The following is a 22113-nucleotide window of genomic DNA, read 5'->3' on the forward strand; positions in this document are numbered from 1 at the left end:
CGGATTGAACAGGTACAGGGCCCGATTGGATTTTTTTTTGCGGGGCCCTTGATATATTTTATATATTTAAATAAAACATGCCTGTATAGTAGTTTTCGTCCGTAAAGTAGTTCGTATACGTAGTGCAAAATCTCTCTAATATGGCACTATTTTGATTAAATTCAATAAATTTAAGATGAAGGGTATCAATTTTATATATTATAAACTATGTATTATATAATAATAAATACATTAATTAATCTCATCCTGCAATGCAAACTTAAAATAAATCTATTTTTAATCATTTGAATAACTCATACTTTATCCCTTATCATCAAAAAGAAATTTCAAAATGTTTTTTTTGTTCAATTTGATGGTAATGCGGAACCCTTTCAAATGCGGGGTCCAATTAGGTCTAATCGTTCCCTCATCTGACCCCGAATCGTATTTAAGAAAACAATTTGTAGATGGGTAGAGGTAAATCTCAGCTATCGAATAATGTTAAAATTATTATATTACGTTAAAACATTAAAACAGTTGAGCTTATTAATTGTAGAAAATGCTTTTATCCACTTAGATAACATTTATAAGATAGTATTACACCACCGCTGTGGCGTAGTATGAAAAATACGGAGTAGCCATAAATACATAAGGATGGCCATTGCTAAATTTAGATTTTATTCAATGAAGATCAGCAATCTTACACATATTTGAATCTCGTTTTTACATAAGTTTTCAAATTTTTAAGGCAAGATGCAAAAAATTTTTTGAAATAAAATCAAGCATTTTGCAGTAGGCATCAAGACATGACCAATTGTAGAAAAAGTCATGACAGATAGTCTGGGTAATTGAGAGGCAAATCTGGGATAAGCCCTTTTTAGGCTTGTATAAAAATGATGTCATTTCATTTGTTGATAGATAAGTATGCTTGATTAAAATCAAGTATTTTGCAGTAGGTATCAACACATGGCTAATTGTAGAAAAAGCCAAGACAAATACACCGAGTTAAACGTTCTTATTCTTATACGCTTATATTTATTCTCATACTTAAGCTGATATTCTTATACTTATAACATTATGATTAAGGTTTCTTAAAATCTTAAAGTTTGTTAAGGTATTGTTAATATTAGGCGATTCTTCTGTCAGTCAATCCAAAGAGTATGGGTAATTTTTAAAATTAAAAATCAAGCTTTGTAATCGTTACTGAGATCAGACCCTTAATACTTCACTAATTTTACCAACTACACAAATTGACTTAATTATTCTTAATATTACACTAAAAAAAAACAAATGTCACCAAACGCTAGATGGCGTTTTGTTTTTTTTACACTAGCGCCAGTTCCCACTCTTGTAAGCTACCCATTCTCTTTGAATCAACCCTTAAATGTAGCGCTAATCTTTTATATACGATCGGTGAAATTTGTTGGACATATGGGTTGTGTCCAGAAAAGTGTGATGGTCAATTTGATCTAATTTGACCCAACCTAATTCCAGTGGGCTGCTAAAATTCCTGCTTCTATCTGCCTGTTGCATGGCAAACCCAGGTTCTTACTGGAATTTGGTTTCCATAGCTTTATTGTCATCCGATGTAAAGAAATTGTGTTATTATTGGTTTGCTAACTTTTGGTAAATTTTACCAAACATTTCTAGTAAATTTGGTTTGCTTCCGTTATGTGTCTGTTTTCTTTTGGAAATGTCGTTTATTCTATTGGCAAAATTATGTTTAAACTAAATGGAATCCTGTGCGTGATTTAAAATCCGGTGTATGAACCAGAAAAATTGAGCTCTTTTTCGTAGTTTGTAGTAGAGCATTATTTTTAATATTGTAATATGAATAGAAATTCTCCTTATTATTCGGAACAAGCCACGGAAGGATATATAAAGGGGCGAACTCCCTTTTTTGGGCTAAAATATAAAAGTAGTACAGATTTACTCCAAGTGACAGCACCGATTGAAATCAAAGAACAATTAGTTCTCCGACCCTCTCCTGTAATGCTGTGTGCTGAACAATGAAGTTATTTCTAGATTTGTATTTCCCCTCATGGTTTGCTTAAGGCCCTTACAAGGGTCTGTGAAGATTGAATTCGTTATCTCCAAGTTTATTATAACTTAGGAGAAACAGCAATTATTCGGACACGGGGAAAAATCCAGCCTGTTTGCAATGTTCTTGTATTTCAATGAGTGGAAAAATAAGAATGCGTAGGACTAAATTAAGATGTTTTCATTATAAATTAAATCAAAAGATTGAAATCTTGCAATACAAATTTATGAATTATCTAGTAAACCCTTTTGTAACCAAACCCCTTAATACAAATCAGTTTTATGCTAAGGTCCCAAGTCAAAGAGTATGGGTAACTTATAAGTGTGGGAACTCGTGCTAGTGTCAGAAAAAGAAAAAGAATCAACGCCACCTAGCATTTGTCGACACTTGGCATTTTTCAAGCTCTGTAATAATTTTTCTATCAGGAACTGAGATCAGACATTTATTACTACCCCAATTTTATCAATTACACTGATTAAATTGATTGTTCTTATTATTGCACTGAAAAATGCCAAGTGTCGCCAAACGCCGGTGTTGATAGTTTTTTTTTGTCAACACTAGGATTGGTTCCCACTCTTATAAGTTGCCCATACCTTCTGGTCCCATGTATTTTGCCCCCTGTTCCTTTGACCCTATTCTTCGGGGCTTTGTATACTAATGTATTGTTTCTTATTTTAGTTTTATACTGTGAATAGATTTGGTATACTGTGCTTATGTTTAGATGTCATTAGGATAATTTAAGATGAACTGAGTAATTTTATATTTCAGCTTGGATTCTTCAAACGGAAACGACCTACTGAAGGACAAGAAAAACAACCTCTTTCAAATCCTTCCCGAAACGGTTTTCATCCAGGCGACGAGGCTCTGTAAAATTAGGATAATATACTTGTTGGTGCTAAGTGAACTAATATTTATTAATCCTAAACTAAGTCAAATTGTGATTAAAATATGTAAATAGAATGTTGATATTGTGAGCTCACAAGACGATTTTGTGCCATTTGCCAGACGATACTGTGTGATATCCTGAGTCGGTTAGACAATCATATACCGGTTTTATATTTTCAAAGGCAGACAGTTTAGGTCTGTTGATTATATTGGTTTTCAGTGGTATAGTCAGAAAGTTGCCTCGAAATTTGAGAATCAGGTATAAACATTATATACATAGAGTAGGGAGTAGGGTGAAGTACATTGCCACTAAATGGGTTGAATATGAATCCTCATTTAGAGAAGGAAAACGTCATCAACATTGTACTGTGACAAGTAAGGTAGAGAGAACGTCAGCTAATTTTATCCTGAAAAGAATTTTGGAAGGCTATTAAAATTCAAGTTTATAAACTGAGAAAAATCCAGGAAAAACTTTCTGAGTCCCCCCCCCCCCTAGGTTAGATATGTTTTCACGGACGTATAAGATTACTAGGATTTGATTTTCAAATGAAAGATCTTAAGCCGAACTGGCCAGCCATGACAAAAAACCAACAAAGAGAAAAATATCTAAAAAAAAAACAAAAAACAAACGAGAAAGGGGCCAGTGGAGGGAAAAGAAAACAACAAAAACAAAGAAACGCTGATATTTCGCCTGTATACAAAAAAGGCGTCTTCAGCACGAAACACACACAAAAAAAAAAAACAAGATAAAACTAAAAACCAATAAAACCACCACCAAAAAAAACAAAAAAAACAAAAATGTACAATCGGCGCAAACTAATCCACGTAGGGAAAAGATGCTAATATACAGTTACTTCAGTGAGGACACCAGAGTAACTGACTCTGGTGTCCTCTGAGAGTTACTCTGGTGTCCTCACTGAAGTAACTCTATTTTAGCATCATTTCCCTACGTGGATCAGTTTTCGCCATTTGGAAATTTTTTTTTTTTTGTTTTTTTTTTTTTTGGGGGTGGTTTTTTTGGTTTTTTGTTTTATCTTGTTTTTTTTTTTTTGTCTTTCGTGCTGAAGACGCCGTGTTTGTATACAGGCGAAATATCCACGTTGTTTTGTTTCTGTTGTTTTCCTTTTCTCTCCACTGGCCACAGTCTCGTTTGTTTTTTGTTTTTTTTTTAGAGATTTTTATCTTTGTTGGTTTTTTGTTGATTTTCAAAGGGCTATGGTAAGACGTATTTCACCGTTATGCCCCTCCTCACTCCAGAAATGTTTTGAATCTGCCGCAGAACATAATAATGGCTACATTCTTGCTGACTATATGACTGATTTCCGTTCTTATTCACTAAATGTTTGTGGTTACCCACATAATTTTTACCAAGGTGGGCAAGTATGCATCATATTTCCAGGGGGCGGGGGTAGTTAAGGTATGTAAAAAATGTTTTGTAAGACAAGTTTTAGATTTTTTCAGATTATTTGAATATGTTACCTATTAATGTATTTCTGATCTTCTCTATTAATGAGTAAGGTTGAACCTCTCTTCTCCCTTCCCTCCCCTTTTGGCATGTAACTATTTATGAATTGATTATATTGCTAAACATTACTCTTAGTAAAATAACAATATGTCTCTCTCCCCTTCAGTGATGTTACTATTTATGAATTGTTATGTTAGTAAGCATTACTTTGGTTCATATTACCGACGATAGTAAACACTAGATAACAACCATCACTATCTGTGTATGTTTTTCACCAGTGTGCCTATAGTGGAAGTATTATGGTTTCTCATTTGAGCTGAATGTAAATAGTGGCTGAGTAATTGTGCAATAGAAATGAATTTGTTGTATATAATTGTATGCTGTTAAACATTTCTTTTGTATTAAAATATTAGTTTTCAATCCTGGCTTGGTTTTTGTCATGGTAAGAGATTACGACAAGAAACTAAGGAATAGCTATTAAAATCGTAGCTCTTAGCCTGGTCAATGGTGTTTGTATGCCTTGATTTGAAAGAGAAATGCGTCTCCTCATCTATTACATTAATCTTCTACTACAATAAAGGTTTTTCCTGAAGTTCAACGATTTGCAGGTGCCTGCGTCACTCTATAGGTCCTTGGCTGGCCCATCCAAAAGTTTGGCTGCGGTATCATTCGGCCTTTGTATAAAAAGGATCTTGACACTCTTGAGATAGTAGAACGAAGGAGAGAAAAACATGTCAAGCTTTTGCAGCCTCCCTTTCCACGACCACATCTGGTGCCTCAACCTACCAATATTTGCTTACAAATTTATATGTAGTGATTTAATGAAAATATGAATGATATCTCAAGTTGCTTGCGATGTGCCTGCAGATAATATTTTAACTTAGACCAAAAAGATACCTCCAAGGACACGATTTTAAAATCAAAGGCAAAGAATTCAGCAAAGATGTTAGGCATTGACCCTCCAGAATTGTAATCTTTAAGTATGGAATCATTTGACTACTACTACTACTAACAACTCACCGAAACACCAAGCCGCCTGCGGCCAAGATAGCTACGCACGCTCCTCCTTCATCCCAATTTATTCAAAGCCTCCCTCTTTACACCCTCCCAGGAAGTCCATATTTCTTTTAAATCTTTCTTTATGACATCCTCCCACCCCAACCGCAGATGACCTGCTTTCCGTTAAGCCATAGACAGTTGGCCGAAAAAGACAATCTTCGGCAATCTGTCGTCCTTCATCTGCAGAACGTGCCCTATCTATCTCAACCTTTCTCTCATTATAACCCTAGAAAGCGGGATTGAACCACAATTTTTTTTACAGACTACTGTTTGAAATACGGTCTGTCAGACGGGTACCGAAAACAATCCTGTATGCGATTTCTCTGGAAAATATCAGAAAATATTCATCCGTATTTTGGAGCGCCCATATCTCAGAGCCATATTTGACCACAGTCTTGACCGTAGCTTCCAATATTCTAATCTTGGTTTGCAAACTTGTCTTCTTATTCTTCCAAACTTTTTGTAACTGTGAAAAAACACCCTGAACCTTGGCTATTCTACTTTTAGCATCCTCACTGCTCCCGCCGTCTTTACTAATAATTTATGATGAACAATATCGGTCCTTTATGTAACTACATTAGATCCTCTTGACTTACATTGACCTTTTATGTATTGTTCCTTACTAGGTTTCAGCCATCTCTACAGCCATGACACTGGTGGAAATTACATAACCCCTATATATGTTTCGATTAACATGGGCTAGGTGTCGTTCGAAATTAATTTGTTTTAATTACAAAAGGTTTTTAACTCGATTAATTTCCTTTAAAACGAGCGATTGAACAACTCTTCGATGTTCCAGTGCCAAGCTATCTCTAGAATATAAATTTTTAATATAACTTTGCCACAAACTGTTTGTTTGCTTCAAAAATCAAATATCTTTGAAAAGACTGCAGTATGAAAAGATTTTAAATATACAATTTTTAGTGGAAAATTTATTCTGTTTCAAAAAATAATTTGTTTTAGTTACAAAAGATTTTTAACCCAATTAATTTCCTTTAAAATGAGTCATTGAACAACTCTCTATGATGTACCAGTGCCAAGCTATTTTTCGAAAAGAAGGGAAAAAGAAAAAAGATGCCGTTTAGGCAGAATGCTGTTGTAGCTGCCACTTTTCTTGATTTTCAAGCCAAGGGACAGAAAGTTTCCTATAATGGGGTTTCAGATATGGCGGTTCTAATGTGGTAAAGCTTCTAATTAAGTCAATTTGGAATTTAGTAAAAATATATTAAGACGCAAATACAAAGTTTAGAGATACCTTTTTTTATTGAGATAAGGAACACATCGTGCCAAGTTTCTGCTTAACGGGAAATTGAGAAATCACCACTTCCTAGCTATTGCGTCGATTGGGTACAGGAAGGTGTGGTTGATAAAAATGTATAAAAGATAAATTTTATAGGAATTGGTAGACTGATATTAACTTTATGCCGGACTGAACTCTGGTCCGTTGATTTAGAAATACCTTGGATTCTTGTCGGATCATTGCAAGTGTCCAAGTATCTTATTATATATTATTGTAGTTTTCTGAGACTTGTGGTCTACTTGGGACAGCCAGTCCCAGTAGAATATATATATATCTGGTATTATTATATATTAACTGAATAAAAGTATTGTGTTATAGACAACCTCTATACAATCTACATTTAGTCCCTCGAACATACCCAGCTGGTACACCTCATTAGTCCAGTCATAGCCTAAGGTACGATACCGAAGTTTAATTACCTTAGGGCCAGAGTTCATATCCCCTATTAAGGGAGAATAAAGGTATCAACAATAACCTCACTTAAATACAATAAGAATCAACGTTACCACAACTGGTGGCCGTTGGAAAAACTGGGTCGAGAGGGTTTGATAAAAATAGTAGATTGAAATAAAATGGCTTTACCAGAGGAAAAAATTACTTCCCTGTCAACGGTGGTTGAAATTGCAAAAATTATACCTGAATACGCGGGAATTTCAGATGTAGATGAGTTTATCAAAAATTGATAATTTTCGACGAACTAACTGAATCGTTCGAGGATAAGGTCAAAGAGCAATGCGTTGCAGCCAGATTAAAGGGAAACGCCCTTAAACATTTTGAGGCAATAAAGAAAAAAGAGCCCAAGGACATCAGTACGCTAATTGAATCTTTTAAAACAAGGTTCGTAGAGACAAGCATCTCCAAGAGGCTAAGAACAGAGTTAGTTACATTCAATACCTCACCTAGTATCAGAGAATTAGCCAAAAAAACTATTGAATATGTATGCTCAAAGTTTTGAAAAAACAGAGATGACGAGACAGTAAAGAAAGCACAGCTACGTACGTTTACCCAGGGGTTGCCTAAAAAGGTATTAAGACTAAGACTATAACAGAAACCTGAAACTTTAGAGTAGGTTATAGTCCTAGTCGAAACAGAAGTAAAAATTTACGAAGACATGAAAACGTTTGATCAGATGTCAATAAATAACAGAGTAGCCCAAGAAAGTATAAAATATGAAAGGGGACAGAAGCAGGTGAACTTTAAGGAGCAAAATCGTGAGCCAAAAGGCACGAGGAGGGCCAAACTCTACCACCATGGACTAACCCCTTCCCATTTGACGAATCACATGGCATTAGGTCCTTAATGACCTGGAATACCAAGTATTATGGACACCCACCTCCTCCTCCCGAGGAAAATTATAGAGCAAATTGTGGTAGGTCAAGAATATATAGAAATAGGTATAGACCCCATGAGGAAGGGCAAATCACCAAGCAATGTAGGAAAAGATTCAATTTCTATTATTGTGGCAAACCAAATCACTATGCGGCAGACTGCTGGCATAAAATACCCAACGACGGCCAGACGTACAAGACAAAACACCAGTTCAGAACGCAGGGGGGGGGGCAGAAATTTAGGAAGGCAGGGACCTAATAATACTTGGCAAACACCTAGTAATATTCCTAAATTTAGGCCTAGGAGGCAAACGGTTAACAATACCCAGGGTCAAAGTAGCAACGCTGAAGAAAACTGGGATAACCCCGGAAACTTTTGGCCAAACAATGGGCATTTAAACGGAGAAACCAGCCTGTAAGGGTCGAAAGAGCTGTTTCCTTACAAAGACCTCTATATAGTTTAGAATGTTGTGATACAAATGCAAATAATAATAATCTACCTATTTTGCGTTGTTTTAAAATTGAGTGTTTTCAAAATTTACCATGATTACTAGATACGGGTGCATCAAAATCATTAATTCGAGAGGAAGTTTCTAAGAGGTTTCCTCCTAGTTTCAAAAATAGCGTAAGCAGATGCCAGAATACTCTGAAATCAGTAACAGGTCACAAGCTGACAATTTTGGGGGAATGTTCATTAAAATTTAGTACAGGGGATAAAGAAATAACAGTAACGGTGATAATATGTAAGTAGCTACCATTTCCTTGCATTATAGGAGTAGATGCTATAAGGAAATATGGGATCGTATTGGAAACCATATCTGATGCAATAACCATAAACCAGGCAAATGAAACTAATAGGCAAATTTCCGTAACAACAGATAAGGAGAGTGACGATTCGAGTTATAACCTAAAAATAAGCGGAAAAATCACAATACAAGAGGGAACAACCGCTCAAATTCTACCGACATTAAATACAAAAGAAGGAAAGGTTAAAACAATGGATTCAATGATAGGAGAATACACCCTAAAAGAATACCCCACGATTTTCGTGACAAATCAAGCTATTAAAATTGAAAATGGTATCACATACTTCAAATCTAAGTAATAATAAAGTAAAGATGAACCAAATTGAACTTGGGTCAGTGGAAAAGATTTCAAATTCGAAAACAGAATCTCTAAACAGTCCAGAATTAAGCGTAAATTTCATTAGCCACGAAAAAATTTCCTTATTAAAACCACGAACACAAGAAAAGCACGGAATGTCAGAAACTGATTTTTTGCAACAGTTTGATTTAAAACATTTACCGTAAAACGTAAAAACCCGAGTGGAAAATATTCTTTGGGATTTTAGATGGACTTTTGCAAGACACAAAGAGGATTACGAATTAACTCACTTAATCACGCACAAAATATCAACAGAGGGCCCTCCAATTAAAAAGTCACCTTATAAAACACCTTATCATTTAAAACCATGGCTAGAAAGCCGAATAAAGGATATGGAACAACAGGGTATAATTCAAGAAAGGGTATAGATTTTAGAGCGCTAAATGCCGTCACGGTAAAAGACATGATGAAGTTGCCAAGAAATGATACGATTTTAGATTCACTAGGAGGCACAAAATAATACACTAGTTTTGACTTAATAGCAGGATATTGGCAAATAACTTTAGATCAAGAAACAAAGCACAAAGCAACAGTAATCTTAGACAATGGAAGAACATTCACATTTGAACGTATGCCTTTTGGCTTATCATTTAGTCCAAATTGTTTTAGTCAACTAATGAATTTGGTGTTAAAAGATAACGAACCAGGAAGGAAAAAAGATACCTTGGCTTACTTAGACGATGTAATTTTGTTTACTGAAAACCTGGAAGACCACTTGGTCGGACTTAGAAAAATACTGGAAAAGTTTGAAAAAGCAGGCTTAAAATTAAAACCAGAAAAGTTAAAAATAGTAGTGCCAGAAAAAGTTTTTCTTGGACATCTGACAGACCAAGGTACTATTTTATCAAATCCAGAAAAATTTACAGTCATAGAAAATTTACAGCCTCCTAAAGATAAGAAAAAAAAACCGCAGATCAGTGTGTTGTTTGTTAAGCTATTTCAGACGATATATAAAAAAATTATGCAACATAATTGCAACCTTTGACAAACCTTTAAAAAAATCAGGTAAATCCGAATGTCCAGTGGACGCAAAACAAGCGCGGGATGAAATAAAAACGCAATTATTACAGGCACCAGTACTTAAACTACCAGATTTGTCACAAGACTTCTGTTTACAAACAGATGCTTCGGGGTACGGTATTGGAGCCATATTATTAAACATAAATTCGGAAGGAGTAGAATCAATAGTCCACTACGCCAGCAGGTCACTGATGGAGGCAGAAAAAAAATATTTGACGGTTGAAAGAGAATGCCTAGCAGTTGTAGTTTTTACAGCATATTTTTAACAATTTTTACTTCGCAAGAAATTTATTTTACGCGTAGACTAAAAATCATTTATTTGGCTACATACGACGTAAAATACTTCAGCACGGCTGACACGGTGGATACTGCGTTTGCAAGCATATTCATACACCCAAATATTTATAAAGGGCCGTACAAATATTTTACCAGACTATTTGTCACGAAATCCTGATACAGAAGGAGATTTGATAACAACCATCCAGAACGAACTGGAAGGGCTAGAAATACTATATAATGAAAATATTTCGAATCATCGGGATAAATATGATTTTTGTTTAGAGATGAAATCCTTTTTATCAAAAGAAACGGAACTGCCAGAGCACTTTAAACATTTTTTGAAGGACTTCGATAGATTTGATCTTGATGAAAGTAAAAATCTTTTGGTAAGATATTGACGACCACTGCAAGAATATAGAAAAATGACTTAAAAATGATTCCAGCTATTCTGAAAGCACTGGAAGGAGAAATTTTACAGATTACACACACAATTATTGGCTGTCACATGGGAGAAGCGAAAACTATTGGGAGGCTAAAAGGAAATTTTTATTTTCCTAAAATATACTCAAAAGTAAAAGCTTTCATACAAAGCTGCCAAGAGTGTGCCAAACAAAAGACGCCACGAAAGACCCCTAGGGCTGAATTAGGTCTCTACCCCACCCCTTCAGGGGTAGGAGAATTAATGTCAATAGACATTTGGGGAACAACAGGAAGTTTATCAGTTTCCAGGAAGGGAAACAGGTGTGTACTAACCGTAGTTGACCATTTTAACTCATACTTATACGCTTTTCCAATTAAAGACGAAAAGACAAAAACCATTGCGAAAGTTTTAGTCAACCGCCTCTTTTTGGAACACGGAATTTTTCCTAGAGTTTTACTTAGTGACAATGGGCCATGTTTTAGAGCCAAATTATTAGACAAAATTACGAATATATCTGGGGATGAAACGATGGTTTACCTCGTCTTATATGGCATCAGCTAATGGAAAGGTTGAACGCAAACATAGGGGATTAGCTTACATGCTGGGGATACATGCAAGAGAGGAAAATGAAAATTGGGAAGAACATTTACCATTCGCAGTCTTTGGAGTAAATACGGCTTTTTCACGTTCCTTAAAAAGAAACACCATTTTTTTTACAACATCTAAGAGACCCCAGAATTTGTTTATATGTAATACAAAATGATAGAATATATTACAACCTAGATCAATATAAGCAAGAAATGGTGATGCGAATGAAAAAATCAATGGAACAAGTTAAAGACAATCTGGAAGATGTGAAAACAGAATAAGAAGAAAAATATGACAGAACAAGCAAAAATAAGAAAAATTATTGTTTAGGAGATTTGGTCTACGCATACAAAACCAACCTGGAAGGGACAAAAAAGTTAAAACCGAAATGGGATGGGCCCTACTGGATTGTAAAAGTTCTGCCAAATAACTTAACATATGTTCTAAAATATCAGTATAATGAAAAGGAAGAAGCAGTACACCATACTAGAATGAAACAAGGAATTTTTTCAAAACTGTGTAAATCAGAGCCTATTCCTTCAGGCGAAGAAATAGAGGAAATAATTTCACCAGTATATATCAGAATACCATGTATATATCAGAATACCAATATACCATGTATAGAGGTATTGCAAATGAGTATGCCAATATTCAAAAGAAGTTCCCTGTACCAGCAAAGTCTATTGCAACTACTTTCCCCCAATCCCCTCCATGGAATTGGTCATTTCCCATAATAAATACTGAATTTTCAAAATGGAATAAAGATTTAACCCCCATTGCTTTTGTCCACAAAAAATTGGCAGAACTTAATACAATTACCTATAAAAATCACTTCCAAATATTTGTTGATGGGTCAAAAATGAATGAAAAGGTTGCAAGTGGTGTTTTCCTTCCTCACCTGAAAATTGCAGTGGGCGAGAGATTATTTAATAATTTATCTATAATGTCTGCTGAGTTAAATGCCATAATGATGGCATTAGAACACCTTAAGCAAAACCAACCTTTGTTTGAAAATTCGAATAATATTATCATCTATTCCGACTCTTTATCAAGCCTTGAGTTGCTGGCCTCAGCTCCTCAATATAAGTTGGACATTGACACTTATCATTGTCTCAGTATTATTGATAATCATGCTTCAAGTGGCATAAAAACGTACTTTCAGTACATTCCTAGCCATTCTGGCATAAGTGGTAATCATCAGGTTGATGAAATAGCAAAAAATGCTATAAATATTGACCAGCCAAGTGGGAGACCAATCCCAATTAGATATATTTACCGATGGAGGCTATCAGATATTAATTTTAATAAGATTAATCCTATCCTTTCCCCCTCTCCCAAAAAGTATCTTTCTAAAATTTATCATAGAATTCGTTCCGGAACAAATGGACTAAATTTCCTGGCATTCTCATATAAGCTTTCTAATTCAAGTGGTTCAATTCCCCTGTCCCCTCTTTGCAGGCATTGTAATATGAATAATGAAACAATTGACCATTGCCTATTTGAATGTAATATGCTGACGTCTGCACAACATACCTTACTTTGTAAACTGTTAAAATACTTCAAACACCACAAAATCTCACTATCAGCCAAGAGCCTAGCCAACTATAACTGCACACAGAGCATAGAAATCGACATCTATCATCTTATATTTGAACTCCTAGAGTCGAAAGATCTGCTGAAAGATATCTGAATATATCTAATAAATATGAGGCAATCAAGCCAGTAGCTCTGTAGCCCACAGAGTGAAGCAAAAGGAAAAGGGCTAAATAGTTTTACTGAAAAGCCTGCCTGCTGTTAAATAGAAGAGAAAGATCAGAACAGCAGCAACTTTATAAGAAATTTAAAATAAATTTTCTTGTGAAATATTATCGCATTTAATCAGCAGTTTTACCGAACCAATCCTGCTCAATTCATCCTCAGGGCTATACTGTGGTGTTTCTCCTCCCCATAGTATAGTGCAGACGGTTTGATATCATTCTATTATCCCTTCTTGTTTTAGTTTTGTTTTTGTTTAAAGCTTTTTCCAATAGGCAATGATTAGAAGTCCTCCAAAAAAAGTCCCCCTAGATCCCACCTCAAATACCAGTGAAAGTGATACCCGTTTTGGCTGGTCAAGCACACTATCTCAAAGTTCAAATGATAGCTCCAATTCTGAAAATAGGACAATGATAAGTGTAGGGGCTAATGTCACCATAAATGATGATAATGGGTTTCAAGAGGTCCTCTCTAGAAGCTCTAAAGAAAGGACAAAAATCTCCCCAATCAAAAGCATTTCCCCTCTCCCTGCCCAAGATCCTCCCTCCAAAAACTTAGGAATTTACCTTAAAATTACTCCTACTGCCCCCTTTGAAATAAAAAAGATTACTGCAATAAGAGTTGCAATTTTCAAATTGATAAACTCAATGTTCTCTCTTAATATTAACCGTGATGGATCTCTGCTAATAGCTGTCCAAGATCAGAAATCAGCAGACACAATAATTAACATAAAATCCCTTCTGAATACCCCAATTAATGCATCTAAATGGAACCCAAATACAATCACCAACAAAAATAGTAGTTTATAATGTTCCCCCAGAGATATCCGTTCAGGAGTTAAAAGAAGGGCTCTCAGATAGGGCTGGCAACAAAATCCCAGTTGAAGATGTTACCCAACTTGGCAAACCTAACTCTAATGGACTAAAAACTAGTAGATCCCTCTTATTCACAATGGAGGAAAAAATTAGTATCCCAGAAAAGTTATTCCTATTTGGGCAAATCAAACCACACAAGGAATACAAATCTGAGCCTATCCAGTGTCAAAGTGTCTCAAACTGGGACACACAACAAACAAATGCATTGAAATTCTCCTAGAGTGTAGTAATTGTAAAGCATACCATCCTAAAGAGTTGACAACTTGCAACAACACTCTTGACACTGGAACTTTTGGTAAGCCTTGAATAGCACTCTTGGTAAGCCTACATGTATCAATTGCAAAGGCCCACATGAATCTACAAATAAATCACTATGCCCTGCATATAAAAAAAGAGCTCTAACACTCCAAATAGTAACAGAGAAGGCCATCCCATACCCCTTTGCAGCAATGGAAGCTAATACTGCCCAAAAATACCAAATAAAGCCCGCAATGAAACCAACCAAAATCCCGAAGTCAAACGCCCCCAATGCATCAACTACCCCGTATAAAACACCATCTTCTAAGCCACCTTGCTCACATCCTTAACAGAAGGACTCACCAAGTCACCAGGCGTCCTTGTCTAGTGAGATGAGGTCCGCCTGGCCTCCCCTCCCAAGAAGAAACAAACCAGAAACACTAGCAGGAATTATTTCCTTAACTGACAAACAGGATGCACAAACAAACATGCAATCCCCAAATATATGCTTATTCATTCTAAACAGTAATGCAGTTCAGGCCATGAACATACATCAACTACAGAAAACAAAATCGTTGCAGAATTGGCAAAAATCTACATCCCCGATGATATGCTCATTCAAGCAAAAAAAAAGATATTACTTTACTTTTAACAAAGCTGAACATTGATACACAGTCATATGAAAAATAAATCAACAACACAACACATATCAATACTCCAGGTGGAACATAAGATCACTCACAGAAAATAAGCTAAATGAACTAATATCTTTTATGAATAATAATTCCATTAATATTGCTTGCCTCCGGGAAACTCATTTAACCCAAAATCAACAAATTAAGTCTCTGGGATATACTTTCCTGAGAAAGGATAGATCATCAGAGAGAAAAGGAGGTGGTGTAGCTCTATTAGTTAAAAATAATATAAAATTCTGTGGTATCAATTTTCCAAATTTTGCTAATGATGTGGATTCAATTGGTATCAGCGTTTGGCTTAATAATATAAAAACCTACATAATAAGATTTTATAACCCTAATAGTCAAACTACAGATGCCATGGATTTCTTTAATTATATAAATAATTCTAATATGTTGAAAAATATCATTATTTGTGGAGATTTCAATGCCCACAGCCTTTTGTGGGGGAATAAACCAGTAAATAAAGCTGGTAAATTGATTGAGTATATGACTTCAAATAATAATGAATTAGCTGTTGCTCCCCGTCCAAACCTGAATACTTATTTCAACCCCAAAAGTGGCATTTTCTCCACAATTGACCTACAAATTGTGTCATTAAATATTTTGAATAAAATTTATATAAATAAAATTTATAGTCTATGTACTGACCACTTTGCTATAGTGTGCTCGCTAAATGAACCTGCTGAAACTCTACCACATACCTCCAAATATATCAACACTAAAGAAAATTGGTCTATGTTCCAAAATAAGCTAAATGATGAGTTCATAAGTTTCACCCAAAGTTCATACATTTCAGACACAACAGTTGACACACATGCTCAAGTATTGACATCTTTACTAATAAATACAGCTAATCATGCTATCCCCAGGACAACACCTAAGAAAACCTACCCTAAACACATTCCTAAAGCATGGTGGACAAATGAGTACCAAAATAAATGGAAAATAAAAAGGCAGCTAGGACAGAATTCATAAGAAAACCATCACCTACTGCATATTTAAAAAAATTACAAGCAGAATCCAATCTAAAAAGGACTATAATAGATGCTAAATATAATTACTGGAATAAGTTTGCAAATAATCTCTCCAGAGAAACACATGAGCCAATTATACATAAAGTCATAAGCCACATATGTGGGAAAAAGATTTCCCGCAACCCACTCCTGTATGAGCTTATACATAATAATACCCATTATGACAATGATAATGACAAAGCTAAGCTATTTGCAACTCTTTTTGTTAATAAGCTAACATCAAATAATCGAAGCAAAATGTCCCCAATTCCTATGAACCCAAGTTACCAACCACGCCCAGGATCCGAGTATATAAGTAGTCAATTTTCAATCCAGGAAATGAATAATGCAATACATCATATTAGGACCAAAACTAGCGGCAGCTATGACAATATACACCCTACCTGGATAATGAATCTCACCCCTTCATACAAATGAGAACTGCTAAATTGTTATAATCACGCTTGGGCATCTTCTATGTTCCCCAATATATGGAAATGTTCGTCCCTCCTACCAATCCTAAAGAAAAATAAACCCAAAGAGAATCCTGAGTCCTATAGGCCCATAATTATTACTCCTGTGATGGGGAAAATAATGGAGAAAATGATATATCACAGACTCCTCTGGTTTGTTGAAAAAAAAACAATATGATTCATCACACTCAAACTGGATTCAGGAAACACCACTCCTCAACAGATGCTTTCATTTTGCTAACAAATGCAATAAATGAATCATTCTCAAAAAATAATGTCGTAGTTGCAGCTTTCCTAGATTTTGAAGGGGCATATGACAATGTGAACCACCAAATCCTTTTAAACAAACTTGCAAACCTTGGACTACCCCCCAAGCTAGTATCTTTTATTAAATCCTTCATAGAAGTGTGAAGTTTCATTGTTTGTGTTGGTTCAGCCTCTTCACCCCAAAAAACAACAACCAAAGGCCTACCTCAGGGAGTAGTCCTCAGTTGCCTCCTGTTTTCCCTTTATCTCTGGGACATGAACCTACCCAACACGAATCTACAATTTGCTGACGATCTGGTGCTATGGTCATCTGGCAATACCTTTGAGATAGCACAGTCAAATCTGCAAAAGTCACTTTTCCAATTTGAAAAATTCTCTCAACATTCAGATTTACCCATTGCACCTACTAAGTCAAAAATAATCCAATTTCACCGAAAGCGAAACCCTTTTAATGCAAAACTATCTCTAAATAAAACAACTATTCCAGAAGATAATCATATTAATTACCTAGGTCTTATGCTTGACCAAAAACTTAATTTCCACCTCCACATTTCAAACACAATAAAAAAATGCTATAGAAAAACAAATATACTAAAAAGACTTCTTTCCACACCCTGGGGCTTTAAGGAAAAAACTTTATTCCAGTTTTATAAATCACAAATAAAACCCCATATTGACTATGGGCTCATCGTATATGGCGCATGTGCAAAGACCCAGATACAAAAAATTGAAACAACACAAAATGATATAGTACGCCTCATATTTGGTCTTAGGAAACCCACAAGTGCCAAGTTTCTGCTTATGGAGAATGGATTAACAACAATAAGGGAGCGACGTAGCTTTCTCTTGACAAAACATCTTACAAAAATTGAATCAAATAGCTCACACACCCTACATAATTGGTTAAGAAATCCAGCCATGTATAGAGGCATTGCAGATGAGTATGCCAACATTCAGAAGAAGTTCCCCGAAACAGAAAAGTCTATTGCACCCACTTTCCCACAATCATCTCCATAGAATTTTTCAAGTCCCATAATAAATACTGAATTCTCAAAGTGGACTAAAGATTTAACCCCCATCGCTTTTGTCCAGAAAAAATTTGCTGAACTTAATACAATTACCTATAAAAATCACTTCCAAATATTTGTTGATGGGTCAAAAATGAATGAGAAGGTAGTAGGTGGTGCTTTCCTTCCTCACCTAAAAATTGCAATGGGCGAGAGATTATAATAATAATTTATCTATAATGTCTGCTGAGTTAAATGCCATAATCATGGCAATAGAACACATTAAGGAAAACCAGCCTTTGATTGCAAATTCAAATAATATTATTGTATATTCAGACACTTTATCCAACCTTGAGTTGCTGGCCTCAGCTCCTCAGTATAAGTTGGACATCGACACTTATCATTGTCTCAGTATTATAGATAATCTTGCTTCAAGTGACATAAAACTTATTTTCAGTATATTCCTAGCCACTCTGGCATAAGTTGTAATCATCAGGTTGATGAAATAGCAAAAAATGCTATAAATATTGACCAGCCAAGTGGGAGATCAATCCTGATTAGAGATATTTACCGATGAAGAATATCAGATATTAATTTTAATAAGATTAATCCTATCCTTTCCCCCTTTCCCAATAAGTATCTTTCTAAAATTTATCATAGAATTCGTTCTGGAACAAATGGACTAAATTTTCTTGCATTCTCGTATAAGTTTTCTTATTCAAGTGGTTCAATTCCCTTGTCCCCTCTTTGCAGACGTTGTAATATGAATAAAGAAACAATTGACCATTGCCTATTTGAATGTAATATGCTGACGTTTGCACAACATACCCTGCTTTGCAAACTGTTAAAATGCTTCAAACACCACAAAATCTCACTATCAGCCAAGAGCCTAGCCAACTATACCTGCACACAGAGCATAGAAATCGACATCTATCAACTCATAATTGAACTCCTAGAGTCGAAAGATCTACTGAAAGATATCTGAAAATATATAATAATCATGAGGCAATCAAGCCAGTAGCTCTGTAGCCCACAGAGTAAAGCAAAAGGAAAAGGGCTAAATAGTATCACTGAAAAGCCCGCCCGTTGCTAAATAGAAAAAGAAAGGATCAGAAGACCTTATGAATTTTATTACCTTTTTACCGACCGCAATGGTTGGGAGGAGTAAAAGGAGTATTTAGCCCAGTCTTGGCTACAAACTCTCTATAAGAAGCAAGAGAAAAAGGGAAATATTCGATGCTCATCGGATACTAGTGATGAAGAGCCTCAAACACAACATAAGGGTTTGAAAAGTGATAAACCAAAGTTGATATTTAAAGAGGAAGAACAATTGCAAGGAACCAATGAATTATCAGATTTTCATACATTAGACTCACCTACAGTCTTAGCACAAAAATGGCTTTTGGAACAAACGACATCTACCAGACGCGAGCTAACAGAATGTGACACCGATAATTCTTCTACAGAAACATAAATAACTAAACCTGGGCCATTGTTAAGAAAACCCTCCTTAAGAGAGAAATTATGGAGAAAAGTAAAAAACCAGAAGGACAGCAACAAATTATTTCTTCAGCAGCACAAGTAGCTAAATCACTTATGAAAAAGGCCAGACGTCATGAGAAACAAAGATTAAAGATATTTGACGAGGCAACAAAACCGCGCTCGAATTCAAAGCCTTTTAAACTATACTATAGAGACCACGGAAAAACTTGCAAATATTATAAAGAAGAGAAACAAAAATTTTGGAGTCCAAAATTCAGACCAGGAAACAGAGAAAGGCAGAAGAAGCGTAGCCCCCAGCCGACTAATATTTGAATAAAATTAATGATAACGGAAAGAAACGAGTAAAGAGCCTCTAAAGAAATATCTATATTTTAATAATATTAAAATTCTCTTAATAATATATCAAATAAATACGGTCTGATAGTGGAAATCAAATAGAGTGAAGCAAATAGTCCCTTATATCCCAATTAGTCGACAAATAGATTGTGCCTAGGAAGCCAACAGAAACCTTATCACGGAAACAATTACACAGGGCGTTAATAGGTGACTCGTAACTTTTAATGGGTGTAGTGAAACTAATTGAATTATACATATTAAAATCAGCATTAAAAGGCAATTCTTTTGATATGCATATGGAAAAAAAGTATTTTGGGGGGCAATTAAAAAATAAGAAAAAAGAAGGAGGGTGGTCTACTGAAATAGGGCCATTGGAAGCTAGTAACTTTGGAGTTGAGCTCAATCCCTGCTGGTCTCTCGTTGTTAAGTAAATATGAAGAATTTACTGATCTTTGACTCTCTGAGGTGAAAATTCCAGTTGAATTTGAAAAAAATATTTTTGAAGAATTTTAAAATAACTATAATGGGGAAAACAGCAAGAGTTTACATTAATTGCGCAATACATGTACAAGCTAGCTGTAATCTTATTATAAATAATAGAAGATTGCAAATGAAAACTTACCAAATAAGGACAGTATATATAAACAAGAAGGCGTAGATAAAATTTGTCTCAACTTATAAAGTATAGCACTGTATAAAACAAAGTTTTCTCTGGTATAAATAATTTCATATATGAAATAAATTCACGACACACCATTAACAGAAATAATCAGGGCGAAGAAATTGAATGAAAGACACCAAATGATAGGACCATTGGCATCTAAAAACGAAAACTTTTAAACATCTTGTCATTGGGGGGGATCCACCAAGCTAACCAAAAATATCTCATAAATAAAGGTCAAAATGGAGAAGGTTTGGCTGAATGTTCGGGTTTATCATTTGACATGATAAGAGAAAAAATAAATAGCATATTAAAACAATCTTACCGGGGCACTAAAGCCATAAACCTTTAGAACAGGGTAATAGTCAAAATATCACGCAAATAATATAAGAGATTACAGGGAAACCGCAGTGGGCGCTGATAACCCCTATCACTAAACAAAATTTGGCACGAACTAGACGTTATTTTTTGTAAAGTACCGTAGACAAAGAATATGAGTTTGTGATGAAAACCACAATATTTTGCGGAAATCAGGATATCGTAAAAATTACATTTTTAGGAGAGATGAGAACTAGCAAATACGGGGCGAAACTTAATTAAAAGTGTTCTAAAAATCAGCTGAAAAATACAGTACTTTTCTAAGACAAACACTTTCAGACGGAGAAATTTAAATAATTTCAAAAACAATACAGGTTGCAACGATAGACACCCACCCCCTCCACCTCTTAAAAATATAAGGAGAAAATGAATTTGATCATAGAATGGCAATCAACATAAAAACTTGTAAAAGTTATTCAATAAAACATGAAACATATTAATATAAGCTTAGAAGAGACCTATAATACTGGAAAAGTTGAAAAAGACTTGAAAAAAAAACAAAAAAAAACCTTGGGCTTCATTGAAGTAAATAATCAAAAAGAAGAATACAACGGGTTCAAGTTGAAAATATAGCCAGACGAAATTAAAGGAAAAGAAAATGAACGGAGTCAGTTCAACTCTGTTATACGTGCATATTGAACTGACCACACGAGACTAGTATGAAATAATTGTTCTAAATAAGTACAAAATAAGTAGCATTAATACTACAGAGCCACCGTCACAGTGGTTAACTCTGGCTGAGATTAATAGAAATATTGGAGAAATGCTCCAAGTAGACAGGAAAAATTATGCTCTCTTATGTGGGAGTCGTTTTAGGAAAAATGACTAACATGGCATGGAAAATTTAAAGTAGGCACATAATAGCCTTAAGAACCTAAATTGAAGTTGAAACTTAAGACAGGACCCCTAAAAGTTGGGGAGTTAAAGTGAAAATAATCATTGTCACTTGTATGTCTTAAAATGAATTACTGTGTGCCATGAAGGCAAGGTATTTTCTGCAGAAGGGCCACGCTGTTTGAGAACAGAATAGCCAAAGAGAAAACTGTAGCCAAAAATAAAAAAAAAGTGTGGCAATACTATACGATATAATTAATTATTGTGTGTGCAGGTTCATACTAGTCCTTTTAGCTGTAGCTGATGACAAGAGAACTTATAAACGTTATAGGAGCTACCAGAACCCAGTCCTGGTAAGCAACCTTCAGGGTGCAGGCACGAGTCAATTGATAGTGCCAAAACAGGTAAAAAGACGATTAGCTAAATTTTTAGCTTATAAATTCAAGCTGTAAACGGAGCCTTGTCCCAAAAGGACATTAAGGCTGGAAAAAAAAAGAGATTAGAGACAAATACATTTTTTTGTAACTGTCTCAATCACCTGAAAATT

At 35.1% G+C, this 22113-nt stretch overlaps 1 protein-coding gene across 4 annotated transcripts in view; it reads left to right on the forward strand.

Annotated features, from left to right (window-relative positions):
* The window catches only part of if (integrin subunit alpha inflated), a 187348-nt gene extending 183827 nt beyond the window's left edge, over window positions 1–3521 (forward strand). For all 4 annotated transcript variants that reach the window (XM_089093668.1, XM_089093670.1, XM_089093669.1 and 1 more), the window contains one exon: window positions 2789–3521. In XM_089093668.1, coding sequence (XP_088949794.1) covers window positions 2789–2890 — 102 coding nt within the window. In that variant the 3' untranslated portion in view covers window positions 2891–3521. The remainder of the gene's footprint in view (window positions 1–2788) is intronic.
* Window positions 3522–22113: the final 18592 nt, after the last annotated feature.

The sequence above is a fragment of the Artemia sp. Qi Xiang Cuo genome, chromosome 8 (assembly GCF_049724085.1).
Source record: "Artemia sp. Qi Xiang Cuo chromosome 8, ASM4972408v1, whole genome shotgun sequence".
NCBI lineage: Eukaryota > Metazoa > Arthropoda > Branchiopoda > Anostraca > Artemiidae > Artemia > Artemia sp. Qi Xiang Cuo.